The sequence below is a fragment of the Bombina bombina genome, chromosome 6 (genome assembly GCF_027579735.1).
Source record: "Bombina bombina isolate aBomBom1 chromosome 6, aBomBom1.pri, whole genome shotgun sequence".
Classification (NCBI taxonomy): Eukaryota; Metazoa; Chordata; class Amphibia; order Anura; family Bombinatoridae; genus Bombina; species Bombina bombina.
Genome location: NC_069504.1, coordinates 857,411,484 through 857,429,628, shown reverse-complemented (window position 1 = coordinate 857,429,628; position 18,145 = coordinate 857,411,484). Strand labels below are relative to the sequence as shown.

Below are 18,145 nucleotides of genomic sequence, written 5' to 3'. Positions count from 1 at the left end.
TTGTCTGGTCTCTATAAAATTTTGTGAATGTCTTAATTGGTAGGTTCTTTGTTGTTGTTTGTGTTTTTGTTTTTGTGGATGGAATTGGGGTCTGTAGTTTTTTGACGGTTGCTGAAAATGAGATGACCTATAATCATGATCATAGTGATCCCTATTTGAAAATTCCCTACTTCTGCTATCCAGGTGTGGTCTGGGGTTATTGTAGAATCTTCTTTGAGTAGAAGAAGACTGATAATAATCCTGGTGGTTAAAATTAAATCTAGTAGTCCTATTTTGAAAGTGATTAGGTGTTCTTACCCTTTCATTATATTGTATACTATTTTTCCGCCAAGGGAGGTGTCCTGATTTATTGGTTGTTTTAGGACCAATATCTCTATTAGAGTAGTGTGGTCTATTATACTGCTCTTGACGTCTATCTCTTTGTATTGGATCCAAAGGAGTGCAGGGGGTAGCTACTGGAGTTTCTTCCCACACTTCATTATCATCCCTATCTATAGGTCCATTACTTTCCATTTTAGATTCTTGTAGGTCTCTTAAAAATGTGTTTTTCTTTTTAATCTCAATAATTTTATCTAATCTTTCTAATTTCCTTTTGTTACTTTCATCTAGTTCTTTATACAAAACATCTTCTCTATGTACTTCTAGTGTTTTTTGTAGCTCTGCAAGTTCTTTATTGATTTCTTTAATTTTAAATTGTCTGTATCTCATAGCAATGTTTACTAATTTGAAGGAACTTTCCTCCAAAGCTGTTTCCCACTCCGTGAAGAATTCTACATCCTGTTGATCAAATATAGTTGGTTTAGAGAAGCGTAAACCTTTGGGAACAATGTTATACTTAATGTATCTTTCCAGGTTTACGCTATCGTGCCAATGATTTAGCTGTTTCTTACATAGTTTCTCTAATTTATTAAATAAATCTTTGGGGTCAATTTCCCCCACAACAGGTGTGAATTCTTCATCTAGGGAAATTGAAAGATTTTTTTCTTTTTGTATTTAAATCAAAATAGTTACCAAAAATATTGTTATTATTTATTGTCTCCATTTATTATGATATGTGGGACAATCTAGTGTATCTAAACCCTAAAGTGCAGCCAAATTCCAAGGGTATGTGTTTTAAATGGTTTTAACAAAAGGTATTTGGGGCGAACAGTACTTGCACAAAACAAATAACTGAACTGGAGGCGCACCAAAGGGGATAGTTCAAATCTTTAGGATAAAGCTGCTGGAGTTTAGCTGTAAAAAAATGTGCAGCAATTGCCCTTTAATGTCTGCACATTGAGTGTAAATAGGAAAGAAAGTGTGAGTGAACTACACAGTGCTAAGCCTATAAATTCTGGTTAATATCGATTAACAAAAATCAAATGTTAGATGTATGGAAAATAGTGTGACTAAATCACCCACTTGAATATATGGTAGGTGAATAGTGAAAAATAAAAGATAAAAAATGTAAAAATATGAAAGTTTATAACAAACTTAATTCGGATATTGTGAGAGTGTCGCTATAGATCTGACTATACCTATATTGGAGGTACACTAGTATTACTGGTGTATATATATATATATATATACACATGTACACAAACACATACTGTATGTATTGTGCTGTTATGCCATGCCTCCTACAAACTACCCCTGCACTGGGAGTATAAAAAAAAAAAAAGTTTAAAAAATATGTCACACTGTTGTAAGTCTGCCGTGGCACACCTGAGGATCTCTCACAGCACACTAGTGTGCCACGGCACACTGGTTGAAAAACACTGCTGTAGAGGATCAATGCAATACAATTTAGTTCAACATTAGATTATCAACATAATTGAATCTATAGAGACTTTAAATAAAACATTCATGCTCCATCATGTTTATTAACAATGAAACAAAGTTTAATAATATATTTAAGATATATTTATATATATATATCTATATCTCTCTCTCTATATATATGTGTTTTAATTATTTAACTTTAAAATTTTTGTTATTTTACATGTTATTAAAGGCAGCATGTTGAAAGGACAATAAAACGAAAGATTTACTTTTACAATCTAGATAAAGATTTTATTATTTTTTAAAGTTGACAGTATAGTGGTAATCCATTTACTTCATTATATATATATCATTTGATGAAGTAATAAGATTGCATATGGATGTGTCATGTAATCAAGGCATCTCTGATGATTAACAAATCTTCAACTACAGAGAAAATCTAGATATGCTTTTATTAGAAATATAATAGAACAATTCATTAAATTATCATGATTGAAAACATTTAGAATCTCTTTATAAAAGATGAAAGGATTGTTTTTTAATTTCTCATTTACACTTGATGTATTTATTTATAACAAAAAAAGGCATTTTGCAGACTTATAAAATTGATTTTAATGGAAGATTTTTTAAATTTGGAATATGACATTGATCTTACTAATATTTATTCATTATTATGATTCATCTATTACAGAAGACCAAATACCGCCAATGGGAGAGCCACAAGCTGGTTCACCAGAAATTGAGGTGGCTAGGGCGGAGGAGGAAGAGGTTAATTTTTTTTTTGAAGAGGTGCCTAGGGAGGAAGAGGAGGAGGTGCCTATGGTTGAATGTAAGTTTAAAGAATATAATGTTTGACAAATTCAATATTGATAAATAATTTATCTAACATACATTATTTTCTTCTTTTTCTAGATCGAGATCAGGGGACCCAAACTGGTCCATTTTTAAATACACTTTTTGAACAACTGGCTGAGGCCCTAACAGCTGTTTCCAGGGCAGTTAGAAACATACATCAGGCCCTAAATGAGATGTAATAATTTAAATTTGTTGGATTTAAAAAAAAAAAGAAAAAAAAAAATTATAATAAAAATTGTTTATTTTATAGTTATTGATGTCTCACTGTATTCATTTAATGATTCATTTATAGTGACATGACAAAAATCAAGAAAAAAACAGTATAAATATGCTACAATATTTATAAATCAATAGCTGCTGATTAATGAAAGCACATAGATGCATTGACACACATTTATTAAGGAGATGTGATTATGGAAATTAGGAATCAACAGAAACCCAAGTTAGGGAGCAGCAGTATAAAGACTGATGATCAATAACCCCGTCCAACTGATCTTATGAGGCGGACAGTAATCTCAAACGTTAGAAATGAAACAGAACCATCGGGTTGATTGACACTCCCTGCTGGTAGTCAATTATCCTCAAGTCTGCAGGGTGCAGCGTTGCAGCAGGAGCACAGAAGAGCTGCCGGTGCAATGCTGAATAGAGAAAGAATAATCAGCAAGGTCTTGCGGACCTTATCCGCACTGTCGTATAAGGTCCGCAAGATATTTGTAAAATTAGAAGCGTTATATGATTGACTTTCACATATGCATTGCTATTTCAAGTAAAATTGATTATCTGAGTAAAGTGAAAATACACATCAAATGTTATTGTTCATGCTTCGAATAGTAACTTTGGAGTAGTATTATGAGTAATATTTGTATCTATTTTTATCTATTACATAATATCTCTTGCTATGTATGTATGTACATATATAGATATATACATATATATATATATATATAGATAGATATATATATACATACATAAACACATCTATTAGTATATTGGAAATTGACATTTAAAAATATGTACATACATACAGAGAGAGATATTAAATTATATATATATATATATATATATATATATATATATATATATAGAGAGAGAGAGAGAGAGAGAGAGAGAGAGAGGAGAGAGAGAGAGAGAGAGAGAGAGAGAGAGAGAGAGAGAGAGAGAGAGAGAGAGAGAGAGAGAGAGAAAGAGAGAGAGAGAGAGAGAGAGAGAGAGAGAGAGAGAGAGAGAGAGAGAGAGAGAGAGAGAGAGAGAGAGAGAGAGAGAGAGAGAGAGAGAGAGAGAGAGAGAGAGAGAGAGAGAGAGAGAGAGAGAGAGAGAGAGAGAGAGAGAGAGAGAGAGAGAGAGAGAGAGAGAGAGAGAGAGAGAGAGAGAGAGAGAGAGAGAGAGAGAGAGAGAGAGAGAGAGAGAGAGAGAGAGAGAGAGAGAGAGAGAGAGAGAGAGAGAGAGAGAGAGAGAGAGAGAGAGAGAGAGAGAGAGAGAGAGAGAGAGAGAGAGAGAGAGAGAGAGAGAGAGAGAGAGAGAGAGAGAGAGAGAGAGAGAGAGAGAGAGAGAGAGAGAGAGAGAGAGAGAGAGAGAGAGAGAGAGAGAGAGAGAGAGAGAGAGAGAGAGAGAGAGAGAGAGAGAGAGAGAGATATATATTTATTTATATATTAATATATATCTAAAAACAGAGAGAGGGAGAGAGAGACATCTCTCATATCTATATATCTATATCTATATATATAGATATCTATAAATATATGTGATGCAAAAGAAAAATAATTATTAGAAAATATGTAGACACGAGGGGGGGGGAGGTGACATGCAATGCTTGACATATAATTTTAATTAAAAATAAAATGCCTGTAATGAATTAGGCTACAAGTGTGTCTCTCTCTAAATATTACTGATTACATAGTTTGTGCACAGTGTTGGAAATAACCTGACAAAATTTATTGATATCAAAATACTAAAAAAAAAAAAAATAGGCTCACAGATAAGCTAGCTGTCATAGGTGTAAATTATATTTATATATCTGAAGGGGATAGCAAACAATATATGATATATAGATATATATTGATATCTATATCTATCTATATCTATCTATATGATGCTGCAAAAGAAACATGTCAATTAGAAAATATGTTGACCCGGAATTGAAATATAAAATAAAAAATGAATGTTTTTAAATAATTAGGCTCCAAGTATGTCTCTCTTTAGTGCACATTGTTGAACCTTACTTGGCGCAATGAATTAATATATAGAGAAAAGAAACATGTCTCAATGATCATCTAGCTCCCACTGGTGTAAATATTTGTGTCATATCCCGTTTAGATATTTATTATTGAATACATATACTCTGTATATATACATACACGTTACACTTGAAACTATAAGGATAAATATGTCCAATTTATGAAATTTTGCAGAACAAGAAATATACATTTTGATATGAATTATGTCTGCTACTTGCTATATTTAAAATATTGCTAGCAAAACAAATTGCAGTGTGTATATATCTATCTTAATATATCTCTATTTATCTATCTATCTATCTATCTATCTATCTATCTATCTATCTATATAGAGATATATTAATCATCTGCTGACAAGGTATGTTATGTGCTCTGTTCATTGAATGTACTGGAGATATAAATAAAGTTGGGAAAAGCTCGAATCGATGAGACATCGATGACTGTTAGTTAACAAAAGTATGCGGCTCTTCGCACCGTACTTGACGCGCATATTTTGGACTGGGTTTTTGATAACTAAGGCGAACGTATTACGGTCCGCGACGGCGATGTATGTCGAAGTGTGGCGAGCGTACTTGACGTCGCGAATGCTTCATATTAGACGCTTTGATAACTACCCCCCATAGACTCAAGTATAGAGCAATTTGATTTGTTAGTGATAGTATAAAATGTATATTTCAATCAGATTGGCTGATTTCATTAATCATGTGATAATGCATTTACCAATAAGAAGTTGTGGAAAACTTTACTAGTTTGTGGGTTGTTTAGGAGTTTGAGTATTGCATCAAATTTGGTGTGAAAAGTGTTGCATCAAATTTGGTGCGAAGTGGAGAGTGGGACTGTATTACATGCGTTAAACATGGTGCAAATAGATTTATCCAAAAAAGGAAGTTAGCTATATTATGTAATGTATTTATTTTATTTTTATCCTTATACCTACTAGTGCACTAAATTTGAAGCAATACTTTGCACAAATTTGGAGCAATAATATTGTCCCCTTGCTTTGTTATGAGAGACAAAGATATGTAGCAAAAAAAGGGGGTTAAATAAACTAGCGCTTAAGAGTTAATATCCCTTGCCCTATTCTCCTACTATCTACTTCCCAGATAGAAAGGTGTATAAAGTGAAAAAGTTATGGATATAAGGCGCTTAATCTGCAAAAGGGATAAAGGTGTGTATGGAAGTCGTTAGCTAAATATGTAGAAAAAAACTGGACCTTGGACAGAATAAGTGAAAAATTCTTCTACAATTTATTTTCAAAATAAAAACATGATAATACCAAGATAAAATAAATCACAATCCCTAAGTGTTGCAACACTATATCGATCAATTCATACAATTTCTAAAATTCAGATATACATTTGTTTCATACACCAATAAAAGGATTTATCTGCTCTTTTGTATCCTTTGTTCAAAGATTTTAGATAGAATGTATTCTTTTATTTCAACACAATTAATAATATTTGTCTCTATTCGATATTTTATATCTATATTTCATCAACTTTAAAATTACAAATATGTAGCAAAAACTAACAATTAGTTAAAACAATTTAAATGCAAGACTGATTATAAATGGTGTCCCCACAATGGCTGTTTACTTATATTGGTTGTAATTTTGCGTATCTAAAAAGTTCATCAAAGCATTTGTAAGTAATTGGAGATAAATTACTGAGGGCTGTGTTCTTTATCCTTATATTTATGTTGTGATAAATTACGGTTTCATAGTTACCTCTTCGTATCCTCAGTGAGCTTATTTTGTAGAAAAGGAATGTTCCAAACAGTGTTTAGGGGTGATTTTCTTACCCTCCCTTGTGAGCTGTTACTACTCACGGCTTCCCGGCGGTTCCTATGTGTCCTCAGTTTGACTCTCAGACAAGGGGTTCCGGTAGGTAATTTTCCTTTGTGTTACCTTGTCACTGGTCCTTGTAGAAAGTGCTCTGTTTCGCCAGCAACCCTGGCTTTATCTTGATCTTTATAAAGCCAGGGTTACTGGCGAAACATGTTGATATCTGTGTGAACACCAAGAAAGAAAAAGCCTATTTTTTTTCCTGCGTACAGAAGTACTTAAGTGCAGGAGATTGAGGAACTACAAACAGAAAAGCTAACTTGCGCAAGTTACAGAAACAAAAGGATTGTCTAAAGTTTGGTGCTGTAATCAGAGCTTTTCTACAAGGACCAGTGACAAGGTAACACAAAGGAAAATTACCTACCGGAACCCCTTGTCTGAGAGTCAAACTGAGGACACATAGGAACCGCTGGGAAGCCGTGAGTAGTAACAGCTCACAAGGGAGGGTAAGAAAATCACCCCTAAACACTGTTTGGTACATTCCTTTTCTACAAAATAAGCTCACTGAGGATACGAAGAGGTAACTGTGAAACCGTAATTTATCACAACATAAATATAAGGATAAAGAACACAGCCCTCAGTAATTTATCTCCAATAACTTACAAATGCTTTGAAGAACTTTTTAGATACGCAAAATCACAACCACTGGCCTCTAGTTATCAACGTGTCTACTTACCTGCCTTCGCCGGCCCAATACGCCCGCCTAAGCTCGCCTACCATCGCCGCCGCGGACCTGAAAAATCTTGCCAAAGTTATCAAAAAAGCTGTCAAAAAGCCGCGCACCAAGTACGGGGCGATGAGCAGCGGACTGTGATAGTTATCACTCATCCGATCTCGCTGCTCTTCGGCTTTTCTAGAGCTTTATTGATAAGCTGTCACTAAGCACCCACACTAAACTACACTGTTCTACCCCCTATACCGGCGCCCCCAGAGCCTCCCGCAACTAAATAAAATTATTAACCCCTAAACCGCCGCTCCTAGACCCCGCCGCAACTATAATAAATGTATTAACCCCTAAACCGCCGCTCCTAGATCCCGCCGCAACTATAATAAATGTATTAACCCCTAAACCACCACTCCCGGAGCCCACCACCACCTACATTATACCTAATAACCCCTATCCTGCCCCCCCTATACCGTCGCCACCTATAATAAATTTTTTAACCCCTATCCTGCCGATCCCGGACCCCGCCGCAACTAAATAAATTGTTTAACCCCTAAACCGCCGCTCCCGGACCCCGCCGCCACCTATATTAAACTTATTAACCCCTAATCTGCCCCCCCTACACCATCGCCACCTATAATAAATTTATTAACCCCTATCCTGCCACCCCTACACCGCCGCCACTATAATAAAATTATTAACCCCTAAACCTAAGTGTAACCCTAACCCTAACACCCCCCTAACTTAAATATTAATTAAATACATCTAAATAAATATTATTCTTATTAACTAAATTAATCCTATTTAAAACTAAATACTGACCTATAAAATAAACCCTAATATAGCTACAATATAACTAATAATTATATTGTAGCTATTTTAGGATTTATTTTTATTTTACAGGCAACTTTCAATTTATTTTAACTTGGTACAATAGCTATGAAATAGTTATTAACTATTTAATAGCTACCCAGTTAAAATAAAGAGAAATTTATCTGTAAAATAAATCCTAACCTAAGTTACAATTACACCTAACACTACACTATCATTAACTAAATTATTCATATTTAAAACTATATACTTACCTGTAAAATAAACCCTAACATAGCTACAATGTAATTAATAATTACATTGTAGCTATTTTAGGATTTATATTTATTTTACAGGTAACTTTGTATTTATTTTAGCTAGTTAGAATAGTTATTAAATAGTTATTAACTATTTAATAACTACCTAGCTAAAAGAAATACAAAATTACCTGTAAAATAAATCCTAACCTAAGTTACAATTAAACCTAACACTACACTATCATTAAATTAATTAAATAAATTACCTACAAATAACTACAATTAAATACAATTAAATAAACTAACTAAAGTACAAAAAATAAAAAAAACTAAGTTACCAAAAATAAAAAATAAAAAGTTACAAACATTTAAAGAATATTACAATTTTAAACTACTTACATCTAATCTAAGCCCCCTAATAAAATAACAAAGCCCCCCAAAATAAAAAATGCCCTACCCTATTCTACATTAAAAAGTTAACAGCTCTATTACCTTACCAGCCCTTAAAAGGGCCTTTTGCGGTGCATGCCCCAAAGAAATCAGCTCTTTTGCCTGTAAAATAAAAATACAACCCCCCCAACATTAAAACCCACCACCCACACACCCCTACTCTAACCCAAACCCCCCTTAAATAAACCTAACACTACCCCACTGAAGATCATCCTACCTTTAGCCGTCTTCAGCCAGCCGACCACCGATGGAACAGAAGAGGACATCCGCAGTGGCCGAAGTCATCATCCAAGGGGCGCTGAAGAAGTCTTCCATCCGATTGAAGTCATCATCCAAGGGCGCTGCAGAAGTCTGATTGGCTGATAGAATCCTATCAGCCAATCGGAATTCGAGGGACGCCATCTTGGATGACGTCACTTAAAGGAACCTTCATTCATCGTCTAGTCGTCGGTGGAAGAAGATGGCTCAGTGTCGGCTTGTCTGAGGATGGCTCCGCTCCGGATGGATGAAGATTGAAGACGCCGCCTGGATGATGACTTCAATCGGATGGAAGACTTCTTCAGCGCCCCTTGGATGATGACTTCAATCGGATGGAAGACTTCTTCAGCGCCCCTTGGATGATGACTTTGGCCGCTGCGAATGTCCTCTTCTGTTCCATCGGTGGTCGGCTGGCTGAAGACGGCTAAAAGTAGGATGATCTTCAGGGGGGTAGTGTTAGGTTTATTTAATGGGGGTTTGGGTTAGAGTAGGGGTGTGTGAGTGGTGGGTTTTAATGTTGGGGGGGGTTGTATTTTTATTTTACAGGCAAAAGAGCTGATTTCTTTGGGGCATGCCCCGCAAAAGGCCCTTTTAAGGGCTGGTAAGGTAATAGAGCTGTTAACTTTTTAATGTAGAATAGGGTAGGGCATTTTTTTATTTTGGGGGGCTTTGTTATTTTATTAGGGGGCTTAAATTAGGTGTAAGTAGTTTAAAATTGTTGTAATATTTTTAAAATGTTTGTAACTTTTTATTTTTTATTTTTGGTAACTTATTTTTTTTTATTTTTTGTACTTTAGTTAGTTTATTTAATTGTATTTAATTGTAGTTATGTGTAGGTAATTTATTTAAATAATTTAATGATAGTGTAGTGTTAGGTTTAATTGTAACTTAGGTTAGGATTTATTTTACAGGTAATTTTGTATTTCTTTTAGCTAGGTAGTTATTAAATAGTTAATAACTATTTAATAACTATTCTAAATAGCTAAAATAAATACAAAGTTACCTGTAAAATAAATATAAATCCTAAAATAGCTACAATGTAATTATTAATTAAATTGTAGCTATCTTAGGATTTATTTTACAGGTAAGTATTTAGTTTTAAATAGGAATAATTTAGTTAATGATAGTGTAGTGTTAGGTGTAATTGTAACTTAGTTTAGGATTTATTTTACAGGTACATTTCTCTTTATTTTATCTAGGTAGCTATTAAATAGTTAATAACTATTTAATAGCTATTGTACCTAGTTAAAATAAATTGAAAGTTGCCTGTAAAATAAAAATAAATCCTAAGATAGCTACAATATAATTATTATTTATATTGTAGCTATATTAGTTTTTTTTTTTAAAGGTAAGTATTTAGTTTTAAATAGGATTAATTTAGTTAATAAGAGTTATAATATTTAGATGTATTTAATTAATATTTAAGTTAGGGGGGTGTTAGGGTTAGGGTTAGACCTAGGTTTAGGGGTTAATAATTTTATTATAGGTGGCGACGGTGTAGGGAGGGCAGGATAGGGGTTAATAAATTTATTATATGTTGCGACGGTGTAGGGGGGGCAGGATAGGGGTTAATACATTTATTATAGGTGGCGACGGTGTAGGGGGGGCAGATTAGGGGTTAATAAGTTTAATATAGGTGGCGGCGGGGTCCGGGAGCGGCGGTTTAGGGGTTAAACAATTTATTTCGTTGTGGCGGGGTCCAGGATCGGCAGGATAGGGGTTAATAAAATTATTATAGGTGGCGGCGGTATAGGGGGGCAGGATAGGGGTTACTAGGTATTATGTAGGTGGCGGTGGGCTCCGGGAGCGGTGGTTTAGGGGTTAATACATTTATTATAGTTGCGGCGGGGTCTAGGAGCGGCGGTTTAGGGGTTAACATATTTATTATAGTGGCGACGGGGTCCGGGAGTGGCGGTTTAGGGGTTAATAAGTTTATTAGAGTGGCGGTGGGCTCCAGGAGCGGCAGTCTAGGGGGTAATACATTTATTTAGTTGCGGCGGTGTAGGGGGGGACAGATTAGGGGTGTTTAGACTTGGGGTACATGTTAGGGTGTTAGGTGCAGACATCTCCCATAGGAAACAATGGGATATCGGGCAGCAGCGAACATGAGCTTTCGCTATGGTCAGACTCCCATTGATTCCTATGGGATCCGCCGCCTCCAGGGCGGCGGATTGAAAAGCAGGTACGCTGGGCCAGAAAAGTGCCGAGCGTACCTGCTAGTCATTTGATAACTAGCAAAAGTAGTCAGATTGTGCCGAACTTGTGTGCGGAACATCTGGAGTGACGTAAGAGTCGATCGGTGTCGGACTTTGCCCGGCGGATCGAAGCTTACGTCACAAAATTCTACTTTTGCCGGGCAGCAGGGCTTGATAACTAAGGCGAATCAGCCTCGCCACAAATACGCTGCGGAATTCCAGCGTATTTGAGGTTGATGGCTTGATAACTAGGGGCCACTATAAGTAAACAGCCATTGTGGGGACACCATTTATAATCAGTCTTGCATTTAAATTGTTTTAACTAATTGTTAGTTTTTGCTACATATTTGTAATTTTAAAGTTGATGAAATATAGATATAAAATATCGAATAGAGACAAATATTATTAATTGTGTTGAAATAAAAGAATACATTCTATCTAAAATCTTTGAACAAAGGATACAAAAGAGCAGATAAATCCTTTTATTGGTGTATGAAACAAATGTATATCTGAATTTTAGAAATTTTATGAATTGATCGATATAGTGTTGCAACACTTAGGGATTGTGATTTATTTTATCTTGGTATTATCATGTTTTTATTTTGAAAATAAATTGTAGAAGAATTTTTCACTTATTCTGTCCAAGGTCCAGTTTTTTCTACATATTTAGCTAACAACTTCCGTACACACCTTTATCCCTTTTGCGGATTAAGCGCCTTATCCCCATAACTTTTTCACATGAGAGACAAAGATGTAACAATTCATAAGTAGTAATGTATTTATTTCATTTTTATCCCTATATCTACTAGTGCACCAAATTTGAAGAAAATTTTAGCACCAAATTTGGAGCAATAATATTTCCCCTTGCTTTGTAATGAGAGACAAAGATGTAACATAATCCATAAGTAGGGTAGCATCTCCCTAATTTACTTTTATTATCTAATTATGCTTCATTGTCTTGCAGCATCGAACATTCTGTGTTTTCAGACACCCATTGATTTCTATGGCATTCGCGGCCTCAAGGGTGACGGTTTTGAATGATAGGTACGCTGCGTCAGAATTAATGCGAGCGTACCTGTTGAATGTTTGATAAATTGGCAAGAGGGTCAAATGGAGTCTAATGTGACAGTGGATGATCAGTATTCCACTCAAAGAACACAAGCATCGATCTGCGTCGGATTGATATCGCGGGAGCGTATATTACGTCACACATTTTAACATTTGACGATCTTGAAGCTTTGTTAACTACGGAGGATCAACTTTGCATCTAATTTGACGTGGACGTCCGGTGCATTATCAGTTGAAGCTTTGATCAATTGTCCCCCTAGCATCGACCATGGTTCTAACCCCTAGGAGTCTTACTGTTTGTGGTACTATTACTAACATGTATTTGTGTTATGCATTGAATTGAGCTACTTGGATGGTTTTGAGTAATTGTGGATTTCCAGACTAATCACTTTGAATTATTAGATTAGTTGGATTTCATTACATTAACTGCCCTGGAGTTGATATTCTTACAATTGTCAGCTCAGTATACATCTGCATAAGACTTTTTTATTTTTGGTGTTTAAATTCACGTATCTGCAAATATTGTATTTCATTTTGTATTTGCACTTGGAAATTGGTATGTGTTTTCTGGTTGGGATGTCTTAATAAGCCATGATTTGAGCTGCCTTGTGTGCATTTTTGCCATTCTTTTGGGTATCTGATTGTTAATACTATCTTTCTTTATTTTTTGGAATATATGTATTTTATGGCGTATTGCACCCTTTGGGGACGATTTATGTAGGTGGGAGAGGACATGATACAATGTAGCGTATCATGTCCGCCGCACATTGATAAATGCCTTCAGCATACGCTGTCTGAATTTTTCATTACACAAGCAGTTCTTGTGAACTGCTTGTGCAATGCCGCCCCTGCAGATTTGCGGCCAATCCACCGCTAACAGGGGGTGTCAATCAGCACGATCATATAGGATCGGGCAGATTGATGTCCGTGGCCTCAGAGCAAGCGGACAAGTTATGGAGCAGCGGTCTTTAGACCGCTGCTTCATAACTGCTGTTTCCGGCGAGCCTGAAGGCTTGCGCGGAAACAAGAGCATCAAGCTCCATTTGGAGCTTGACAATTTGCCCATTTGTCTGTGTTGGTAAATCACAGGTATTGAGTGAGCACCATTACCCTCTCTTTTTTAATAAAATGTATTCTTATGTGCAGCATGCATTGAATATAATTCTGGAATATTAAACAGATTGGGCATCAATAGTATTTGTGAAAGCAATTGTAATGAGTGTTGCTAGTAACATGATGCAAAAACATTAAATACAAATGAAAAGCGATAATTTTGTTATTTCTTATAATGTACTTTTAGTGTGTTTCTGTGTGGTTGTGTACAATGCTGCATTGAGACAACAAAAAATCAGGCAACATAGCATTGAGCACTTACATTTTATCTTTATAACTGCCAGAGTACCACATAGGATAACAATACAGAACAGAACGCTTCTGGCAGCGATTAAGGCATAGGTTTTCCAATGGTAATATTGAACTAAAAAAAGAAAGAAAAAAGTGATAAGAAAAAAGAATAAAGAAAAAAATAATGATACAAAAAGAATACAATTATGGACATCAATGAAAAATAAGTTCTACAAAGTTCGATAATTATGAATAATTTGTTTCCATTAAATTTATACTTATGATTTTCCATGTGAACGTTGTTTTTAGTATGTATTTATAACCATGTTCTTGATATATTATACTGCATTATTTAACCCCTTAAGGACTGGTCATTTTAGAAAAATCTTCCCCAAAAGACCAGAGCGTTTTTAGCATTTTTGCTATCACTCCATTTAAACAGAAATAGAGCTTTGTTTTCAAAAGTATATTTATTTTTTATAGTAGACAATTCAAAGTATTGTTCTAGGCACATTTTGATAAATTTCATGCCACCATTTCACCGCCAAATGTGTTCAAATAAATCAAATCCTTAACTTTTTCACAAACTTTAGGTTTCTCACTGAAATTATTTACATACCGGCCCGCTAGTGCAATCATTTAAAAAATGGTTGTAAAAGCTTCTCTGGGATTCCCTTTGTTCAGAAATAGCAGAAATATATGGCTTTGCCATTGCTTTTTGGTAATTAGAAGGCCACTAATTGCAGCTGCGCACCACACTTTTATTTTTCCCAGCAGTGAATGTGTTAATCAAGTAGCTTGTAAGGTTAATTTTAACTTAAGTGTAGAGCTTACCCTCCCACCTGACACTTCACACCCCCTGATCCCTACTTGATCCCTCTTAAATAACTCTATTTCCCTCTCTCACCCCCCATTGGTCACTCCCATCTTAGGTACTGACAGACATTATTATTATTTTCTTTAGTGTATGACTACCCCCTTACCTTCCCATCTCCATGATCCCTCCCCAAAAGTTATCCAACCCTCCCCCATTTTACCCAGTTTTCCATAATTTTTCTTTTTTATTTAATAAACAAAAACACAAAAAAAACACTTTTTTCTGTAGTGTAGTTGTCCCCCTCATTTTCCCCACCTCCCCCTCCAATATTGTTTCCCCTAGCCCCTATTCCCCCCTACCCTCTATTCCCCCTCTCTCCTCCTTCCCCCTCCCTCCTGCTGTCAGCATTTATTTTTTCCGTAGAGTAGCAGTCCCACCCTTTCCCGCCCTCCCCCTTCCAGCAATGGGCCGCTCACCCGCTTCCCTCCTAACCCTCCCACACCACCAGCGATCAGCACCACCACTACCCAATGCAGAGAGGGACACAGAGTGTCTCTCTCTGCATCAGTAACTCTGCAACTCTATTTCTGCACTGCCCCACTCATGGAAGTGAGAGGCCCAGGATAGAGGCATCGTAAAGGTATGGCACCGGTACTTAATGACTTAACGCTCTACGCCAGTTGTTAAGGGGTTAATGTTAATTTTTTATTAAAAACCTACATACTACATTCAAAATCCTTAAAAAAATCAAGGGCAAAAACTTATATAAATTAGTCATATACAAATTAGATGCTAAGTATAATTTGCCATTTTAGATATGCATTTTAGATCCTTAAGTTTGGCTTTATGGGAGCAAGAAATATCTGTAAAGCTTATATACCTTTTTAAGTTGAATGCACCTTTGAAGAAAGATTGAAACTGAATCTTAATACATTTTGTTTTATCCTTCTCATTTCAGTCCTTAAATGCATAATTACTTAATTAATAAGGACTTTCTTTAAAAATGTCAATAGTAAATAGTGAGAAATACAAACCAGGCCTAGCTGTACATCTAGGAAGAAAATAACATGAGGCCTGGAGAGGATAGTCATCTCTGTATCAAGGAAGGAACCTATTAACATGTGGGCTGTTACATTTTTTATTTTAGGGGGTGAGTTGGATTTTTAGGAAGGGAAGAGTGACTCTAAGATACAAACGGCTAGATTACGAGTTTTGCGTTATGGGTGAAAAAACAGCATAATGGCTCTTTTTCACTGCCGCTGGTATTATGAGTTTTGCAGGTATAGCTGCACCGCACACTTTTTTGGCCGTAACGCAACATAACTACCGCAGCTTTCAAAAAGTTATTTTTCAATGGGACTCCAATAGAGCCGGTATTACGAGTTTGCCTGTCCGGCCAAAAAGTAAGTGGTACAGCCTATAACTACAAGATCTGTACCGCCACCTGAAAGTCAGTAGTTATGAGTTTTACGCTACAAAGCTGTACCATAAAACTCATAACTAAAGTGCTACAAAGTACACTAACACCCATAAACTACCTATTAACCTCTAAACCGAGACCCTCCCGCATCACAAACACTATAATAAAATTTGCATAAATAAAAAGAGAGAAGCGCTCAACCTGGGAACGAACAGTAGCATAATAGCTTGTTCTATGGCTAGTTACCACCCTAGAAGCAGCCTCTTTTTGCTCAATATGTGCCTTTCACAGAGAAGAACTTTCCTGTAGCATATCAGTCTGATCCTGACTTCACAGTACAGTCCAGCCCCGAAATACCAGGCAATCCCTCTCTGAACAAGAGAAACAGCAAAACCCCAGACGTACGTTTCGGCCTATTGTGGGCCTCGTCAGTGAGGTGCAGCCATATCCCTCTAGGCACACTGAGCAACGGGTCCATGTCTGGATTCCCGCATCACACTTAGGGAGACTTCCCCAAGTGTCATAATTTGCATAAATAAAAAGAGAGAAGCACTCAACCAGGGAACAAACAGTAGCATAATAGCTTGTTCTATGGCTGGTTACCACCCTAGAAGCAGCCTCTTTTTGCTCAATATGTGCCTTTCACAGAGAAGAACTTTCCTGTAGCATATCAGTCTGATCCTGACTTCACAGTACAGTCCAGCCCCGAAATACCAGGCAATCTCTCTCTGAACAAGAGAAACAGCAAAACCCCAGACGTACGTTTTGGCCTATTGTGGGCCTCGTCAGTGAGGTGCAGCCATATCCCTCTAGGCACACTGAGCAACGGGTCCACGTCTGGATTCCCGCATCACACTTAGGGAGACTTCCCCAAGTGTCATAATTTGCATAAATAAAAAGAGACAAGCGCTCAACCTGGGAACGAACAGTAGCATAATAGCTTGTTCTAGGCCGAAACGTACGTCTGGGGTTTTGCCGTTTCTCTCGTTCAGAGAGGGATTGCCTGGTATTTCGGTGCTGGACTGTACTGTGAAGTCAGGATCAGACTGATATGCTACAGGAAAGTTCTTCTCTGTGAAAGGCACATATTGAGCAAAAAGAGGCTGCTTCTAGGGTGGTAACTAGCCATAGAACAAGCTATTATGCTATTGTTCGTTCCCAGGTTGAGCGCTTCTCTCTTTTTATTTATTACTATAATAAAATTATTAACCCCTAACCTGCCGCTCCGGACACCGCCACCACTATAATAAACATATTAACCCCTAAACCGCCGCACTCCCGCATCGCAAACACTAATTACATATTATTAACCCCTAATCTGCTGTCCCTAACATCTCCGTAACCTACATTACTGTTATTAACCCCTAATCTGCTTCCCCCAAAATCGGTGCCACCAATCAGCCAATAGGATTGAGCTTGCATTCTATTGGCTGTTCCGATCAGCCAATAGAATGCGAGCTTAATCCTATTGGCTGATTGGATCAGCCAATAGGATTGAAGCTCAATCCTATTGGTTGATTGCATTAGCCAATAGGATTTTTTCACCTTTAATTCCGAATGGCTGATAGAATTCTATCAGCCAATCGGAATTCAAGGGATGCCATCTTGGATGACGTCCCTTAAAGGAACCTTCATTCTTCGTTAGCCATTGGAAGAAGTAGAGGATGCTCCGCGCCGGATGTCTTAAAGATGGAGCCGCTCCGCGCATGATGGATGAAGATAGAAGATGCCGTCTGGATGAAGACTTCTGCTGGCTTGGATGAAGACTTCGGCCCACTTGGTTGAAGACTTCTGCCGGCTTTAATGAGGACTTCTGCCGCTTCGTTGAGGATGGATGTCCGGTCTTCAAAAATTGTAAGTGGATCTTTGCGGGTTAGTGTTAGGTTTTTTTAAGGGTTTATTGGGTGGGTTTTATTTTTAACTTAGAGACTTTGGGCGGAAAAAGAGCTAAATGCCCTTTTAAGGGCAATGTCCATCCAAATGCCCTTTTCAGGGCAATGGGGAGCTTAGTTTTTTAGATAGGATTTTATTTGGGGGGTTTGGTTGTGTGGGTGGTGGGTTTTACTGTTGGGGGGTTGTTTATTTTATTTTTTTACAGGTAAAAGAGCTGATTTCTTTGGGGCAATGCCCCGCAAATGGCCCTTTTAAGGGCTATTGGCAGTTTAGTTT

The 18,145-nt window shown here is 36.7% G+C and overlaps 1 protein-coding gene across 1 annotated transcript in view; it reads right to left on the bottom strand.

The window, feature by feature from the left end:
• Positions 1-18,145, bottom strand: part of LOC128663789 (uncharacterized) — a 267,521-nt gene that overhangs the window by 35,905 nt on the left and 213,471 nt on the right. The window contains exon 5 of the mRNA XM_053718291.1: positions 13,771-13,872. Coding sequence (XP_053574266.1) covers positions 13,771-13,872 — 102 coding nt within the window. The remainder of the gene's footprint in view (positions 1-13,770; positions 13,873-18,145) is intronic.